This window comes from Aythya marila (assembly GCF_965140915.1).
Source record: "Aythya marila genome assembly, chromosome: 5".
NCBI classification, from domain to species: Eukaryota; Metazoa; Chordata; class Aves; order Anseriformes; family Anatidae; genus Aythya; species Aythya marila.
In genome coordinates, this window is record NC_139046.1 from 26,207,380 (window position 1) to 26,221,800 (window position 14,421).

At 41.0% G+C, this 14,421-nt stretch overlaps 1 protein-coding gene across 5 annotated transcripts in view; it reads left to right on the forward strand.

Moving 5' to 3' along the window:
* The first annotated feature begins 568 nt into the window (after window positions 1-568).
* Window positions 569-14,421, forward strand: part of ESRRB (estrogen related receptor beta) — a 128,766-nt gene continuing 114,913 nt past the window's right edge. For 4 of the 5 annotated variants that reach the window (XM_082760671.1, XM_082760672.1, XM_082760673.1 and 1 more), the window contains exon 1: window positions 569-745. Coding sequence is in view for 1 of the 5 variants with exons in the window: in XM_082760670.1 (XP_082616796.1) it covers window positions 744-745 (2 nt within the window). In the remaining 4 variants the exon portion in view is untranslated. Of the gene's footprint in view, window positions 746-7,094; window positions 7,125-14,421 lie in introns of all 5 variants that reach the window. The other variant, XM_082760674.1, reaches the window with a different exon arrangement.

A 14,421-nucleotide genomic window follows, 5' to 3' on the forward strand; every position in this document is an offset into this window, starting at 1 on the left:
TTCTGCTGAGCCAGTAGGCAATGCATCGTCAATACCCTCGGTTCTGTTTTCAGGAGCAGCCTCATCAAATAGTGTTTGTGGGCTGAGACACTAAGTAAACTGCCAAACTGTTAAATTGCTGACCTACCCACTAGTCCCAGTTTATTCTGCAGCAGAAATACAAACACGCCAGGACCAACCCCCCAGAACTCAACTTTGAACTTTTCTTTCATTTTGTCAGAATCCCTAACTTGTTTTTAAAATAACATTTATTTCTGTTAAATCGCAGAAGAGTTGGATGCAGTCCGCCAGTCGTGCTTTCCCTCTCCTTCTTTGTGCACTGAATTTTGTTCACTCGCTTTACATGCCTCAAGTTGCTGTAATGCTGCTGGGAAAGTAATTGCCTTGCACTTTCTCTTTCTGATGCCCACGGGTGACTGTGGGGGACTCCTCCCTGGGCACAGCACAGAGTTAAAAGCCCAGCTTCTGTTGCTTTGCTTAAGACCTGGTTATTTCTTCTCTCTTTTTTTTTTTTTTTTTTTTTTTTTTTTTGTCAGCTGCCTGTTATATCAATCACAGAGCTGGGATCTATTTATAGGTTGGGACTCGGAGTACTGTGTCCTAGTCACAAAGAGAGGCAGAGACGCAGAGGGGACTGTCGGCTGGTGCAGGCGGAACCAAAAGATATTTAATCAGCAATTAGAAACACCTGAGGGCAAGGGAAATTCTACTCCAGCCTCGAGGTTCATCTCTCAGCCTGCAGCATGTAAGTACTGAACTTCTACCTTTATTGCATTTATGGGGTTGTTTGTTGGTTTTTTTTTTTGTTTTTTTTTTTTTTGTGGTTTGGGTTTTGTTTTTGGTGGTGTTTTTTTGATCCAAGTATTGCTGTGCACCATTCCTTTTATCTGGATTAAAAATTATGGTAACATCATAATGTGGTTAAAGGTAACGTAGATTTTTTTTTGTATTCACCCTGTCAAAGGAAGGTCAGTGTGACCCACAAGGATAGGAGTTGGTTTCAGAACTTTATAGAAATCAGATGGTTGCACTGTATGAGAGTTCCTTTTTCCTCTGGAAATAAGCAAGTGAAAGTTTGAGTGGAACGGCTGCGTTTTGGGAATAGAAATGGTCAGGTTTGCTGGCATTCCAAAAAGGTCAATGTATAACGTAACTCTGCTTAAGGGCTTACCAAGGACAGGTGCTATTTATCCCGTGCTGGTAAAGGCAAACCTGGAAACTTCAGCAGTCCTGTCTTAAAAGAACCAAGTGACACCCTTTCCTCTACTTACCACCCCCCCCCCCCCAAAAAAAAAAAAAAAAAAAAAGAAAGCATATCAAGTCTCCTCTTAGCAGGAAGATGAAAATGAAATTTTGCTTTTACTGAATGCCTTTGTCATTGAGCAGTTGATGTCTCTCCAGTTTTAAAAGTCCCAAAGCAACTCTTCAATGACAAAAGAGGGGTGCAAGTCTTTGCGAAGTCGGCACAGTGGCAATCCAAGAAGGAACTTACTCTGCCTCTGATTGCCAGCAAGTTGTTTGCTTTAAAGCAGCCAAAATGCAAAATGGTTTGAACAATGATACACTTTTTGAGTATTTATTTTTAGCAGGAGAATGAAGAGAAGCAAGACCTAATAATTACTTAAAAGCTATTAATAAAAAAAAAAGTTTGTATCGTATTTTTTTGACAAAATACTGGAAGTCAAAGAGGTTTTTATTTTGGCCTCCGAGGTTTGGGTTACATCTTTTACAGAACTTAGTTTTAATTTATTTTTAAGCATGGAAAATATTCCTTGATTTCTTGTGCTTATAATATCTGCCCCCCAAAATGCAAGAATTATAATTTTCAATTTTTAATTTAGTATAAGTTGCACATGGAATAAATGTTATAAAAACTTTTTTCCCTATCATTGTAATCTTTGAAAGCAACAAGAAGGAAAACAAAGCTTAACTTAAACATAATTTAGATGGAACAAGTGTCTAATAAGAATAGAACAATTAAACCAGAGCTGTTTCACAATTAAAATATCAAGTGCTGGGAACAGATGATAGCTGAATTGCTTGGACCGGCAGTAGAAATGTGACAAAGAGGCAGTTATTTATTTTATTTGATGTATATTTTATAATTCTCAGAGTTTTTAACTTAAGTTCAAGGAACAAAAATACTGACTACAATTATCTTTAAGTTTTTAATCATGGATATAAATTCTTCTTTCAGTTAAAATTCTAGATTTAAGGCAGGCTTTTAGGATGATACTGATAAACACGGTGAATTTTCATACACAAATAATGCTCCAAATAATTCTAGTGAATATGCTGCATGCTCTGAAGCTCCCCTCCCCCCAAATAAAACAAAACTGTCAGCCTGACCATTCTCATCATAGAAAGCTTCCTTTTGATTATTAAGGCTTTTTGCTTTACTTAAAAATGAATATATTTAAATTATTTAAGCCCCCTTTCTGTTTGTTTTGGCACGAGATTACCTTTATTGCCTCTCTGTGACAATGCAATGTTATTGTGTAATAAAAGGAGAGTAGATTTTTTTTTTTCTGAAAGACATTAAAAAATAAAATTGCTGACTCTGTAACTAACAAAGAATCTATCAAATAGCTGGTCTGAGGTCCTTCTAAAAATTGAAAGCCAAATGGTGTCTTATCACTTGAAAAATAAAAATTGACTCCTTTTCCTTCTTACAAATAGAGAAATTTCAGCATGACTACGCTCCGGAATTACTGCAAAAATTCCTTTATGATACATTTTAGCAGGCATTCCCAAAGAAGTCCTCTGAGTATAAAGCTGGAAAAGGTTTAGTCTTAAGAATTTTTTGGACTATTCAGTAGTTGTGTCCACATAGCTGCTGGACTTTATCCTTTGCTTTTAACCACATGTGTCTTTTCCCCTGTTCAACCTGCTGTATCATTTTATTATTGCATTTGGAAAACATCGCTAAGCATCTACTGCCCTGTGGTGTACCAATCAAAGGCTTAAGGGTCCCCTTTTATTTGAGGGGAGGGATGGAGTTATCTGTGGTTAGAGAAAGACTTTGATGCATTATGTGTAAGGAAGTCTTTGTTATTTAGTTTCTGTCTCACTAATGATTCATTTCATGTGGACTAAGCACCTATGAACCTCCAAAGACTGACTTAGTGTAGTTATCGCAGAGCTGTTGCATGATTTAATTTATTTTAATTAATTATATATGTTTATAAGGAATGAAAAATCTTTTTTATTCATCCCAGTTTGTTTGTTTCCTTGATGGCAAAGTAGTGATTGACATGCAGATTTCTTTCTCGTGCCCCTCCTTCCATTGCAGAGTACGACACCTCCTGAGAATTATAAATATAACCTGTGCCAAATCTTCTGCACAGGTTTCTGGAGTACAGCATGCTCAGGTGTCTCGCTGTAAGTCACTGAGAATATGGAGTAAACATCAAGAAAAAATACTCTTCTTGAAAAATTCTATGTTTTTTGGGGGCCTTCTGAATAAACCCCCCAAAGCCAGCAGCCAGTTATTAAAGATTGTGTAGCTATCTCTTGCTTTTGCTGTCTCTCACCTCTTTTATCGTTTCACCTGTACATCTGTCCATCTATTTCTCATCTCTCTATTTTTACATTTCATTATGCTATGCTTGCTCTCCCGCTCTCTTCTTTTCCTTTCCTGAAGACACATTTCTATCTGGCACAGAAAATAAACTCAGATTGCGGGTAGTTATGTTAATCTAATTCAATCCTCTGTGGGTTAGGAGTGAAATTCTAATAGTGGAGCTGTTGAGGGCTTTTTTGTTAATGGCTTGGGGATTACATTGAGTTAAAGGCTCATTTCCTAATCAAACAGAGAGGGAGAGAGTGACTCCGAATATTTATGAGTCTCCCAGCGCGAGTTAAACATTGAACTCCAAAAGCAGGATTTCAGTGCTGCAGAAAGAGTTAAAACCCCTCAGGGCTGCTGTGGAGGTGGGGGGCAGGGGGGAAAGAAACCAGTTAAGCCATCAGCATTTTCAACTGCTGTATAACTTCAGTTTGGTGAGAAAAAAATAATCATCTCACAGAGCTAAAATGGAAACTGTAGTGAGATATTTAAAACAAAGTCAAGTGATGCTTCAGAAAGGCTCTCCTTTAGCAAAGCAGGACACATGCAGTGCATGCTGTAGCCCAGTAGAAACTCCAAATAAATGCTCTTCTAAATGGGAAGAACTGGAAGGTGGGCTTCCTTTTAAATCCAGGCACTAATAATACATTTTTAATGTATTGTATTTTTGGTTCTATTTAACTCTTGGCTAACCTTTTTTTTTTTTTTTAAAAAAAAAGAAAAAGTATGGGTAAATTAATATCCAAATTATTCCACTTCTATTCAATAGACTAATGTGTCTGGTGGCTTTTTTTTTTTTCTGTCCTCCAGGTTAGCTGGAGTCTTGGGTCAAGTAGTTTAGTTGGAGAACTGGGTTCACTATCATAGGAATGATAGACCAAATTAATGCCTGATTGCTTCTGTGATGAGTTCATCATAAATGCTTGGGTAGACCCTTCTGCTGCTGAGAAAGAGCTATCCTGCCTGCAGCAAGCAGAGGACCTGTGTTGCTAAGTGGGGTGTTGTCAACTAGCTAGCAGTAGGCTTTTTTTGCTCTGAGCTTGGACTTAGAAGTTCTATCAGACTGCACAAAATTAAGGCTGTGCCATGATCATGCCCCTCTTCTGTAAAGAGGTGTCCTGAAAAGGAGTAAGGATAGAAGCCTGCTGTCTTCTGACTCATATGGCCAACTCATGTCTCTGTGTTCCTCAGTTTCCCTGCCTGTAAAATGATATATGGCTGACATCAAAAGTACTCTAAGATCTACAGAGAACAACCTTGAATACACCCCAAATAGCTGGTTTGCCTATGGCATTCTGACTGCAAATCACTGACACAGGTGCATAGCTTGAAAACAAGAGGTTTTTGTGCTGGCAACAAGGAGTTACCCCACATTGCTGGGTTTGGTGGGTTTTTTGTTCTTCTTGTTGCTGTTTTGTGTTTAAATACATTTGGTACAAGCCACCAAAGAAGGTCGTCCAGTTTGGATAAGGCAAGCAGAAAGGTTAATTTACTCCTAGTAAAACCAAACAAAGTCAATGGAGATGTCCTTCACACTTGGTATTAATTTAGGCCTGGTGACTCTTGTTGAGATGAAGGTCTGGGTTTATTTTTCATAGGTGGTAAGCTCTGGCAAAAAATAAAAATCAGTTCCTGTTTGTCTCTGGAGCCATGTGTATTGGTGGTCATCCTTTATATACTGAACTTCGTGTTTTTGCTGACATGTCTATCTGGGTGCAGCACCTTGAGGTAAGAGTTGGCACCTTGCCCTAGTTGAAAAATTATTTAAAACTGCGACCTGATGTGAATGCCTGAGGCCCGTTTCTCTTTGTGCTCTGTGCCTGGACCTGCTGAGGAGAGCACCACCAGCTAGAGTGTACTTTATTAAATGCATTTGAAATACATAATAATTGTGTTCTTTCCCTCTAATAAGAGGCACCCACAGCAGATCACTTTGAGACATGAGCTTTCTGTGGCTGAGCTGAGCGCTGTATAACATTGTTTTCCTACCTTCCCCATCTTCCCATCCCACTTTCTCTTCTGTTTGACTGAGCCTTTTCTTCTCCTGCTCCGTTCTGGTGTACTCATGGCCTAAGTATAAATCTAAGTTTATACTTAGATTTTCCCTGATTAACTTTTAGACAAATTGCTCTTCCTTCTCCTTCTCCTTTTTTTTTTTTTTTTTTTTTTTTTTTCATCCTTTCCAGTGCTATGCTGAATCCTATGAATGGGTTGCTGTTTACTCTGAAGGTAGTTGTATTTCAGTGCAGCTTTGCCTGGCATACATACAGATTATGAAGAACTGGGGAACTGAAAAATGATTTTCAGCTCTTCCATGAGCTACGTAAAACTCTGTTCTTGCTGTTGTCCATCTATACCATGTTTATTTAAAAGATGGTTGTATAGTGGTGTAGGAATTTCAGGGAAGCAAACACTTTTACTGTTTAAACTCATAGAACACGGTTTACTTGCCATGTTGACTTGAAAGTAATGATATTCTTAAAGCCTTGGGATGTTTGGAAGTCTCTAGGAAAAAAAAAAAAAGGAAAAAAGGCTGTGTCTTTAGGGGAAACTACCCTTTCTAATGGGATAAAACTCATAACTAAATCTTATTTGAATACTGGAAAGCATATGCCAAGCTACAAATCCTGAACCTCACGTGTATGAGAGGCAAGCATAAGTGGCTATTTTTATTCATTAAGGAGTCGCTGCCCTTTCCCTTCCCTCTACCATGTGAGATGCGAATGATCCTGCTCACAAGAGTTTCACGCTGCTCTCAGAATGGATTCTCTCTCTCTTCATAATTGTGTTCACCGGATCAGCAGGAAATGCACTCCAGAAGTTCTCGTTTCCCCAGCCTCCTGTGATCACCTCTTTGTACTAGGCCTGAGCAAATGACCAGGAGCCACGTACCAAAACACAGGCATGTCAGCAACATCCCTCTAAAGCTCACAGGGTCTGGAGGGTGACTTTCTGGGTGAGAAGAGAGGGTATGCCTGCCACCAGGCCTGTCAGACAGCTTTCTTTTTCTTTGCTTTACTCTCCATCCTCAGGCCTTTCTCTTTCCCCCAGGACTCCTGGGTTATTTAAATTCTCAGCTGCTATCATTGGCAGCTCTTTCTACTGCTTCCCTGTAGGTAGGAAGTTCTTCCCTGTTGCACTGAGTCCCCACAGCCTAGGATAGGGTGTTTCAACCTTTCATTGCTGGTGACGTGAACTCATGTAGATTGCTGGAGAGCTCCTGTGAATATGATTTTTCTCAGTCCTGCTTCTTGGACCCATAATCTGTAGCCCTGACAGTGGGGCTGCTCTCAAATTAAAACCATTGGCTAATACTTTCTTTGGGTGGGGGAAAACTGCAAGGATTTTGTGAGTGAAAACAAACGCTAGGAAAGGGTTCCTTGCATCAGGATCCTCTCAATAGTCCTTCTGGGAACCTATCCCACGCCCTACTGTTTTAGGTAGAAAACTCTGTGAACAGCTTAAATGTATTCATGGCCAACCTTCATACCAAGCAATTTGTTTCACTGTTGTTTTTTAATTCTAGCTCTGACACAGACTCTCTGTTCAGCCTAAGGTGAGTCTCTTCACTGATGTGATGATTTGTTTTGCCCATCTTAAATGGGGTTCCTGCTTGCCCACTCTCCATGGCCTCTGGAGAGTTGCATGATCACAGCAAAACGCTTTGTGTTACTGCAGACTCATAGTACGGCCCAGTGTTTTGCTTCCTGTAGCCCTTATTCCCTTTTTCACAGTGCAAATAATCATTTTTTTTTTTTTCCATTCATCCTGAGCTTTCTCCCTATCCCTCTTGCTCTTTTTCTGCTATATAGGATTAAACTTCAGTTTTGTGTGTAGCAGGCTCTAGCCCTGGGTCTGTAATAACTGTCCGTGCCATCTACTGCCTATGCAGCCCTCTTTGGTGAGTGCCAGCTGGTGCCCTGGGAACGCCCTATACTCCCTGCACAGAGAAGTAGTGGGGGATAGAGAGCTGAAGGTATGGTTTCTTTGGGACAATCTATCCCATACAAAGAAATTGGATGCAAGGACACATGCTTAAAGGGCGATATATGGAGATGTTTTTGCTTAGCCGAGGTAATGGGCCATTCCTCTCTGCAACCCCCCGCTCACCTGACCATGTTCCTTGCAGCTCTCTGGTCTCTTCTGGCACGTGGGCTCATGTAGTGTGTGTTTAAGGAGGATACAATTACTGGTGCTGCTGGTGTGTTTGTGAAGGGTTAAATGATGGGGGCTGGGAGCTGGGGCTTCTCCTGGGGAATAAGGACTAGCCAGAAGAATTGATTGTCTTGGCTTATTGATCCTTCAGGAAACAGCACTGAAGTGATAATGCGGTTCCTGCCACTTTGAGGCACTTTGTACCAGCAACATCCTCTGTTTACCTAGGATAGTGCAAAGGCAGAGCTGTTCTGTTGCTAACCCATCCTAGAAAAAACCCGTGCTAGACATGTGTCAAGTTTACCACTCGTCTGTCTGCTCCCAGGGAGGTGTGCGTGTGCAGGGAGGTAGCTCAGCAAGCGTTACTGCCTTATAGTGGCTAACGTGGTTGAACTCTTGGTCCTGAGCCCCGTGCTAACTTCTAGCCACCTGCATGGGCTGGTGGTGGGGTGATGAAACATCCCACGGGCTTTGCACTGAAGCTTCAAACCTGCCCTGAGAAGTCAGGCATTTCTTTCTGGCCCCAGGGTGGTAGAAGGAGAAACACTGACTTGCTACAGGAGCTGCTGGAGGAGCAATGCTTTTTGTCTGCTCAGCTACACCGATACCTGTAGATGCATGAATCAGATGCCCAAAGGGCACAGCACATGGAGTGGCAGCCTTAAGGGTCTGTAGGGTGCTTCTGTGGCCGTGGGTGGGGGGCACACGGTTTCCTGCCTGTTTCTGGGCTGTGGGACCCTTCTTGCAGCACAGAGTGCTGGGGAAGCTCTCACAGTATTTCCCCTGAGGCACCAGTTGCAGTCAGCTTGCAAATTGGGCTTGGCTCACAGCCTTAGCTAGACCATTCTGGTGACTACAAATTTGGACTCTCACTTGCAGAAATAAAAGGGCAGCTTGCTCATCGTGCTCCATATCTCCTTTTCTCCCTGCTTTGTACTCACGTGCTTTGCACCTTTTCCATTTCTGGATGTGTGTTGTGTTACAAGGAGGCTCAGACAGGTCTCTGCAGCTTCCCACAGCCAGGTCAGAAAGCCATGAAAGCTTGGGCCCATTTGGAGTGGATTACAGCATCTTGCAGAAAGCCAGGAGGGCCAAAAAAGCTATTGTGAAATGTTTCTTTATTAAGTCAGGCCAGCTTATATATAGAGATACGCAAATAACTTAGAGCCATTTAATTACCCTATATATCATTTCTATAGTTCATCTTCTTTGATGTTGCCAACAACTTTGCTGTACTTGATGTTTTACTTTACATCTCCACCATGTGAAAGGAATTGATGAGAAAAATTGCAGCTTTCTTTTAAAAGAAAGAAGTGTCTAGACTGAAGGTTTTAGGGAGCAACTAGAAAACGTAAAGCCAGCTTTTTTTTTTTTTCCTTTTTTTTTTTTTTCTTCTGTTGGTTGGTTGGGGGGATAAGAGAATATAATTATGTTTATTTTGGGACTTGATCAGTAGTTGAACATTTGAGGCTTACTGTACTGGGTTTAATATAGTATGCAACATTGTGTATTATGTAATGTAAAATTATTATCTATTACTTAATAAACCCCATGCTGTGACTGTTCCACTTTTGTTTAACTAGCTCTCAGTGTATGGCTACGAGTTGTGCTGGCAGCTTTGACTGTTGCTTCCATTTTGCCCTTGTTGTTTATATCATGACACAATCCCCGCTCTTGGGACTGCTGCATTTAGTTACGAGACCACTTCTGTCCTAAAGACCCTACAATCTGATTCAAGACAAGAGACTACCGGGAGCAGAGTCAGTCATGAAGTCTGTGGCAATAAGAAAGTTGAGGGTAACTGAGACAGGAATTTGTGGTAATGCATTGCTGTGAGTGTGGTTGGTTTTGAATGCAGGTGGCTTTACTTACTGTGCACTCAACTAAAAGATACAAAAAAAAAAAAAAAAGTGTACCCCTTTGTCTCTGTGTAAAGTCTGACTAATTCTTTGCTTTGCAAAATTAGCACCTCCACTTTCTTAGCTAGAAGAGACCTCTGCTAGACATTCACAGTATCTCTGTACATGTATGTGTTTTCCTCTTTTTATTCTAATGCTGTAGTCATTTTCTTTCTTTTTTAATACTTCTTAGGAAGCAGACTTTGAAGAAACCAAAGGAAGTATTTTTTCATATAACACAAAATTAAACAGTGGGATTTGTTGGCCTTTGCATCATTCAGTAGCAAAGGTATGGGTGAACTCAAGAAGATATCAAGGAATTAAGGGAATACGTCATCTTATCAGTGGAAAGTACAAATTGTGGTCTAAAGGGAACAGTCTAAGCCATAAAAGCACAGCAAGGTGAAGAGCAGGAACAACATTTTCCCTTGTTAGTGTTCCCCTAAGCATGTGGTAGTGGCTGTTATCAGAGATGAAACATGGAACTAGCTAACCTCCTAACTTCACCTGGCGTGGCTGTTCTCATGGCTCCTGTTGTGAGTAGAACCGGTGTTGTCACTCAGTGCTGGCCTCTGAACTATTTATGTTGATGCCACATTAAAAACATGCAGCATTTATATTTTGTTTACACTGGTTTTCTGCTGTTACAGGCCACATTCCCAAAGCTGTGGAAGTTTCCGGGGTAGATAAGCCACCATGAAAGTAGCAGTGAATACGAGAATGCAGTCAGGGAGTGAGGCTCGGCTCAGCACAAATGATGCTTCCTGACTTTATCCTTTTTGACCAGTAACTGTGTGCCTTCCCCCAGGCTGGGTGCCTTTTGCAGTGGAATTTGCAGGGCAGAGAAAGGCGCAAAGGAAAAGAGGAAATGGATTAGAGGATGTGTAAAACCAGACGATGCAGAAGCTGTGAGCTTGTTTCGAAGTGTAACATCCTCTGCTCTGCACTGCATAGGGCTGCAGAAGGTTTAGTCACCTAATGGGCTTTGGTTTGGTGGTGTATTGAGTCAGAAGAGCATTGCATTGCTGTGTCGCCTGGTGGAGAAGATGTGTTGAATTAAATGGGAACTATACTATAACATCCAACAGTTTATTTGAATTCTGATGCTTGTTCCATGCAACTACAGCAATGCTTCCAGCTTCATCTTTCCTATCTGTGAGTGAGGGGATGTGGTGGGCCTGCAGTACTTTCCTTATGCAGTGGAACATCTTCCTGCATGTTCCCAAAGCTCTTGATTACCTGACAGAGGAGGCATTTGGGCAAACACAACATTTTTTGCTTATAAATTGAGGATCCAGTGCAAAAAAAGAGAAGAGGTTCACAAACTTCTGTGCACTCGTTGGTTACATGGAGCAGCCTGTTGCTTGCCCAATGCCTACCTTGTGAGCCCAGAGCACTGAAAACGTGCCCTACTGTCTTCTGAAAGTTGTAGTTTCATGTTTTGGCTCTTTTCTTCCCCCCCCCCCCCCCCCCCCCCCCCCCCCCACCTCCCAAGATTTCATGGGCCTTCTCCAATGCAGCCGTCTGTAAACCTGTGTAAAGTTGGAAGCTGTGTCATGTTGTAGTTTTGCTGCTTAATGGATGTCTTCAGTAAAACATGAATGTGTGCTTTGGGGCTTCTGAGCAAATTTCTCTTTCACAGCCCAGAATTCACCTCTGTAGTGAGAGGGCAGCTCTGTGTTACTTTTTGGGAGCTAGAGGAGGCCAGGCAACAGTGCCTCCTGTCTTGGTTCAAATGTTGATTGTTTTTTACATGTTTCTGCTATACTTTGCACTGGTAGGTACTGACCCACGTTGGAATTAAACCCAAATCTCTTACACTGAAGTCCTGATAACTACTGAGACCTGAAAAACTCATGGCAAGCCTGGACTGGCGGGGATTTATGCTAGCTGTAGCTCTCCAACCGAGCCAGAAATATTCCCAATTTTCCTTTTTTTTTTTTTTTTTTGAGCCCATCAATAATGTGGGACAATTATGTGACTATAGGCTGATATTGTACAAAAATATGTTTGCACCATTTACTATTTAAAAGTCGAGCCAAGCAGGAATTTATGCTGCTGGTTTCCCATTCATCTGGGAACTGCTGCAACTTTGGTAAAGGCACGTTTCTGCGGAGAGAGGGCTCGAGCTGCTAATTTGACTATAGGAGTTTATTTCTGGAATGCAGCAGTGTTTCACCAACGGAACAGCTGTCCTGGAAACACTTACCACACGGGGTCATTTTCTTCTCTGTGTGTAATCGACAAAGCCACCCCACTTAATCTGAATCCTTTTAAGTCTCCTTAACTAGACCACAGGGAGTGCAAAGAGGTCTGCAGAACTCTGACCTCCTTCACTTCCTTCTCCTATCATTAGGGAAGAAAAAATACTCCCTGCTTAAATGTCCCTTAAAGGAGAAGCCTGTAATCTTTTCTGAGTATGGAAAGCTGTTTCTGTCAGTAATGTGCTACTGATTTGGGGGAAGTGGTGGTCCTGTATTTTCTACAGATATTTTGTGACAGTAGCTCTACCTCTTCTAAGCTTCCCAGCTGTTCTGGGATGTAGAATCACAGCAGTCAGAAGTGGAAAAAGCTTCTTAGCTTTCAGTCCTTTTTCTTCTGTCTGATTTGCTTTGCTTGCACAACTTTCTTCCATGCCGTGCTGGGGTGACAGTTCTACAGCTCGAGCCCTTCTGTTACCACAGAATTTTTACTGGTTACTCAATTTAAATTCTATCTTAATTTCTTCGCTTTTTTTTTTTTTTTTTCTTTCTTTCTCTCTAGTTTCCTTTTGTGTTTCCTTCCTCGCTGTTTCCACTCTTCAGTACTCTTTGAACTTGAGTCCTATCTCTAAATCCTCCTTACCGCAACAAAACTCAATGTTTTGACCCCTGCTAGCACTTTGCATCAGTCTCTTGCACTGCTCTGTAACTTTTGTTGTGTTTCTGTTTGAAAGGTTTTGTGCTTTGAGTTTTGTGATCCCTTTCTGTGTCTTAAACCTGTCTTCTAGGCCAGGGTGCAAGGCTAGACACAGGTAGCAGTTCTTTATGGGGAGCAGGACATTCTCTCTCAAGCTTGGAGAAGACCTTTTTCCAGAGGCTGCCACGTGGCAAGTCCTCACCTGTGGTCTGGGCCAGCCTCTCTGCAGCCATGGTGGGTGCATCAATAAAGCTCTGCAATGGAAGTCTGCATCTGCCAGGATTCAGGGACTGCTTCTTCAGTCAGGTACTTGAAACTGAGAACACATATTACCCCTATAGCTGCTGTCTCCTCTTCCCCCAGGCTATGCTAGTGTAGTTTTTCAAATGAGTAAGTGTGACTGGGGCTTCCTAAAAAATTAACCATGTCATGAAAGATTTTTTCCCCTACCATCAGTTGTTCTGCAAGTGATGAAAAAAGAGACACCTCGCTGTATTCAACTAGAATATTTAGCATATTTAAGAATTTAATTTCAGAGTAAGGAAACTCTAGAAAAATATTCAGTGGATTCAGTGTTTTTCTTTTGTAATTTCTTCTCCCTTTCCAGGTGAGTGATGGGGTGAACATAATTAATCCTCGGTCACCATTATAGAAAAGTAGAATCTGGAAAGGTGGTTGTGATCCATTTGGAGAAAAGGCACTATAAATTTTACAAAGAGGCTAGAGGCAGTAAGTTGTAGTAGGAAAGTGAGCCTTGTTAGCATTGTTTTAGAAGCTGAAGTTTGAGAGAGGTTGCGGAAAGGAGAGGTGAGTGGTTTTTGAGAACATCCTGGTATGACAAACCAGAGGGCTAGTTGGAGAACAGCAGTGTGTGGGTTTAAGATGCCTTCAATAGGCAGTAAAATAGTACATTGCAACTTAATAGAGGAAAATACAGAAATATTATCACCGTACTATGACAGTATCTTCCAATGGAACATGGCTATAGTCACTTGAAATTAAAGGATAGATTTGTTTTAGCTGTTGAAACTAGATCAGTGTCTGGTTAGCCAAAGTATATGAAGCTCGAAGAGAAAATATTTCCTCTCCTGTTTACAAGCATGTGTCACAGCAGAGTCCATAGCTTGACTTCAGGCTTCCAATGCCCCCATATTAAAAATGCATATTGTAACAGTAAAGGCAAACATGGACAGCATAGCAGTGGTGTTCGCTGTTTGAGAGGCAGCTCTCTTCCCTCATTTTGTAACCCTGATGTGGTAGATTTATACTATGTATTTTTCCTATATACAGCTTACTCTATGAAGCTTGAATAAAATTTTAAAATAAAGCAGGTCTTAAATAAAATAAAAATCAAGACATTAATAGATTTAAACAGCCACTTTGTTTATTACAATGTATAAGGAATTGCTTTATAAAAACCATTTGTGATTCTTCTTTGTTGAAGCTTATAGGGAACCAAAAAGTTCTGGATAATACAACACAAACACTTCTTAGTGAACTGTTTCAACAGACCAAAGCAGTATTTGTATATGTTTGTATTTGTATATGTTTGTCTTGCTTTCTACAACTCTTAAAGAATCAAAAGGAATCTAAACAGAGTTTAAGGTAGACCCACACTGCTTTGGTGCTGTAGCTCCTGTAGTGATCTGTTAGCTTCCCAACATCAACATCTAGAGAGACACACAGCCTTGATTTAAAGACATTGTGATAGATTATCCAGAATGCCTCTTGACATGTCCCAGTGGCCAATTCCTGCCATTTAAAAATGAAAACATGCTCTTTATTGCAAAGTGGAATTTGTCCAGTTCTGGATACTAGGAATGCTCTTGTCTTACATCCTTTTAAAGCTAGATTAAAGAACTCTACTATTAATTTTTCCCCCCACTTACAATTAGATCAGGT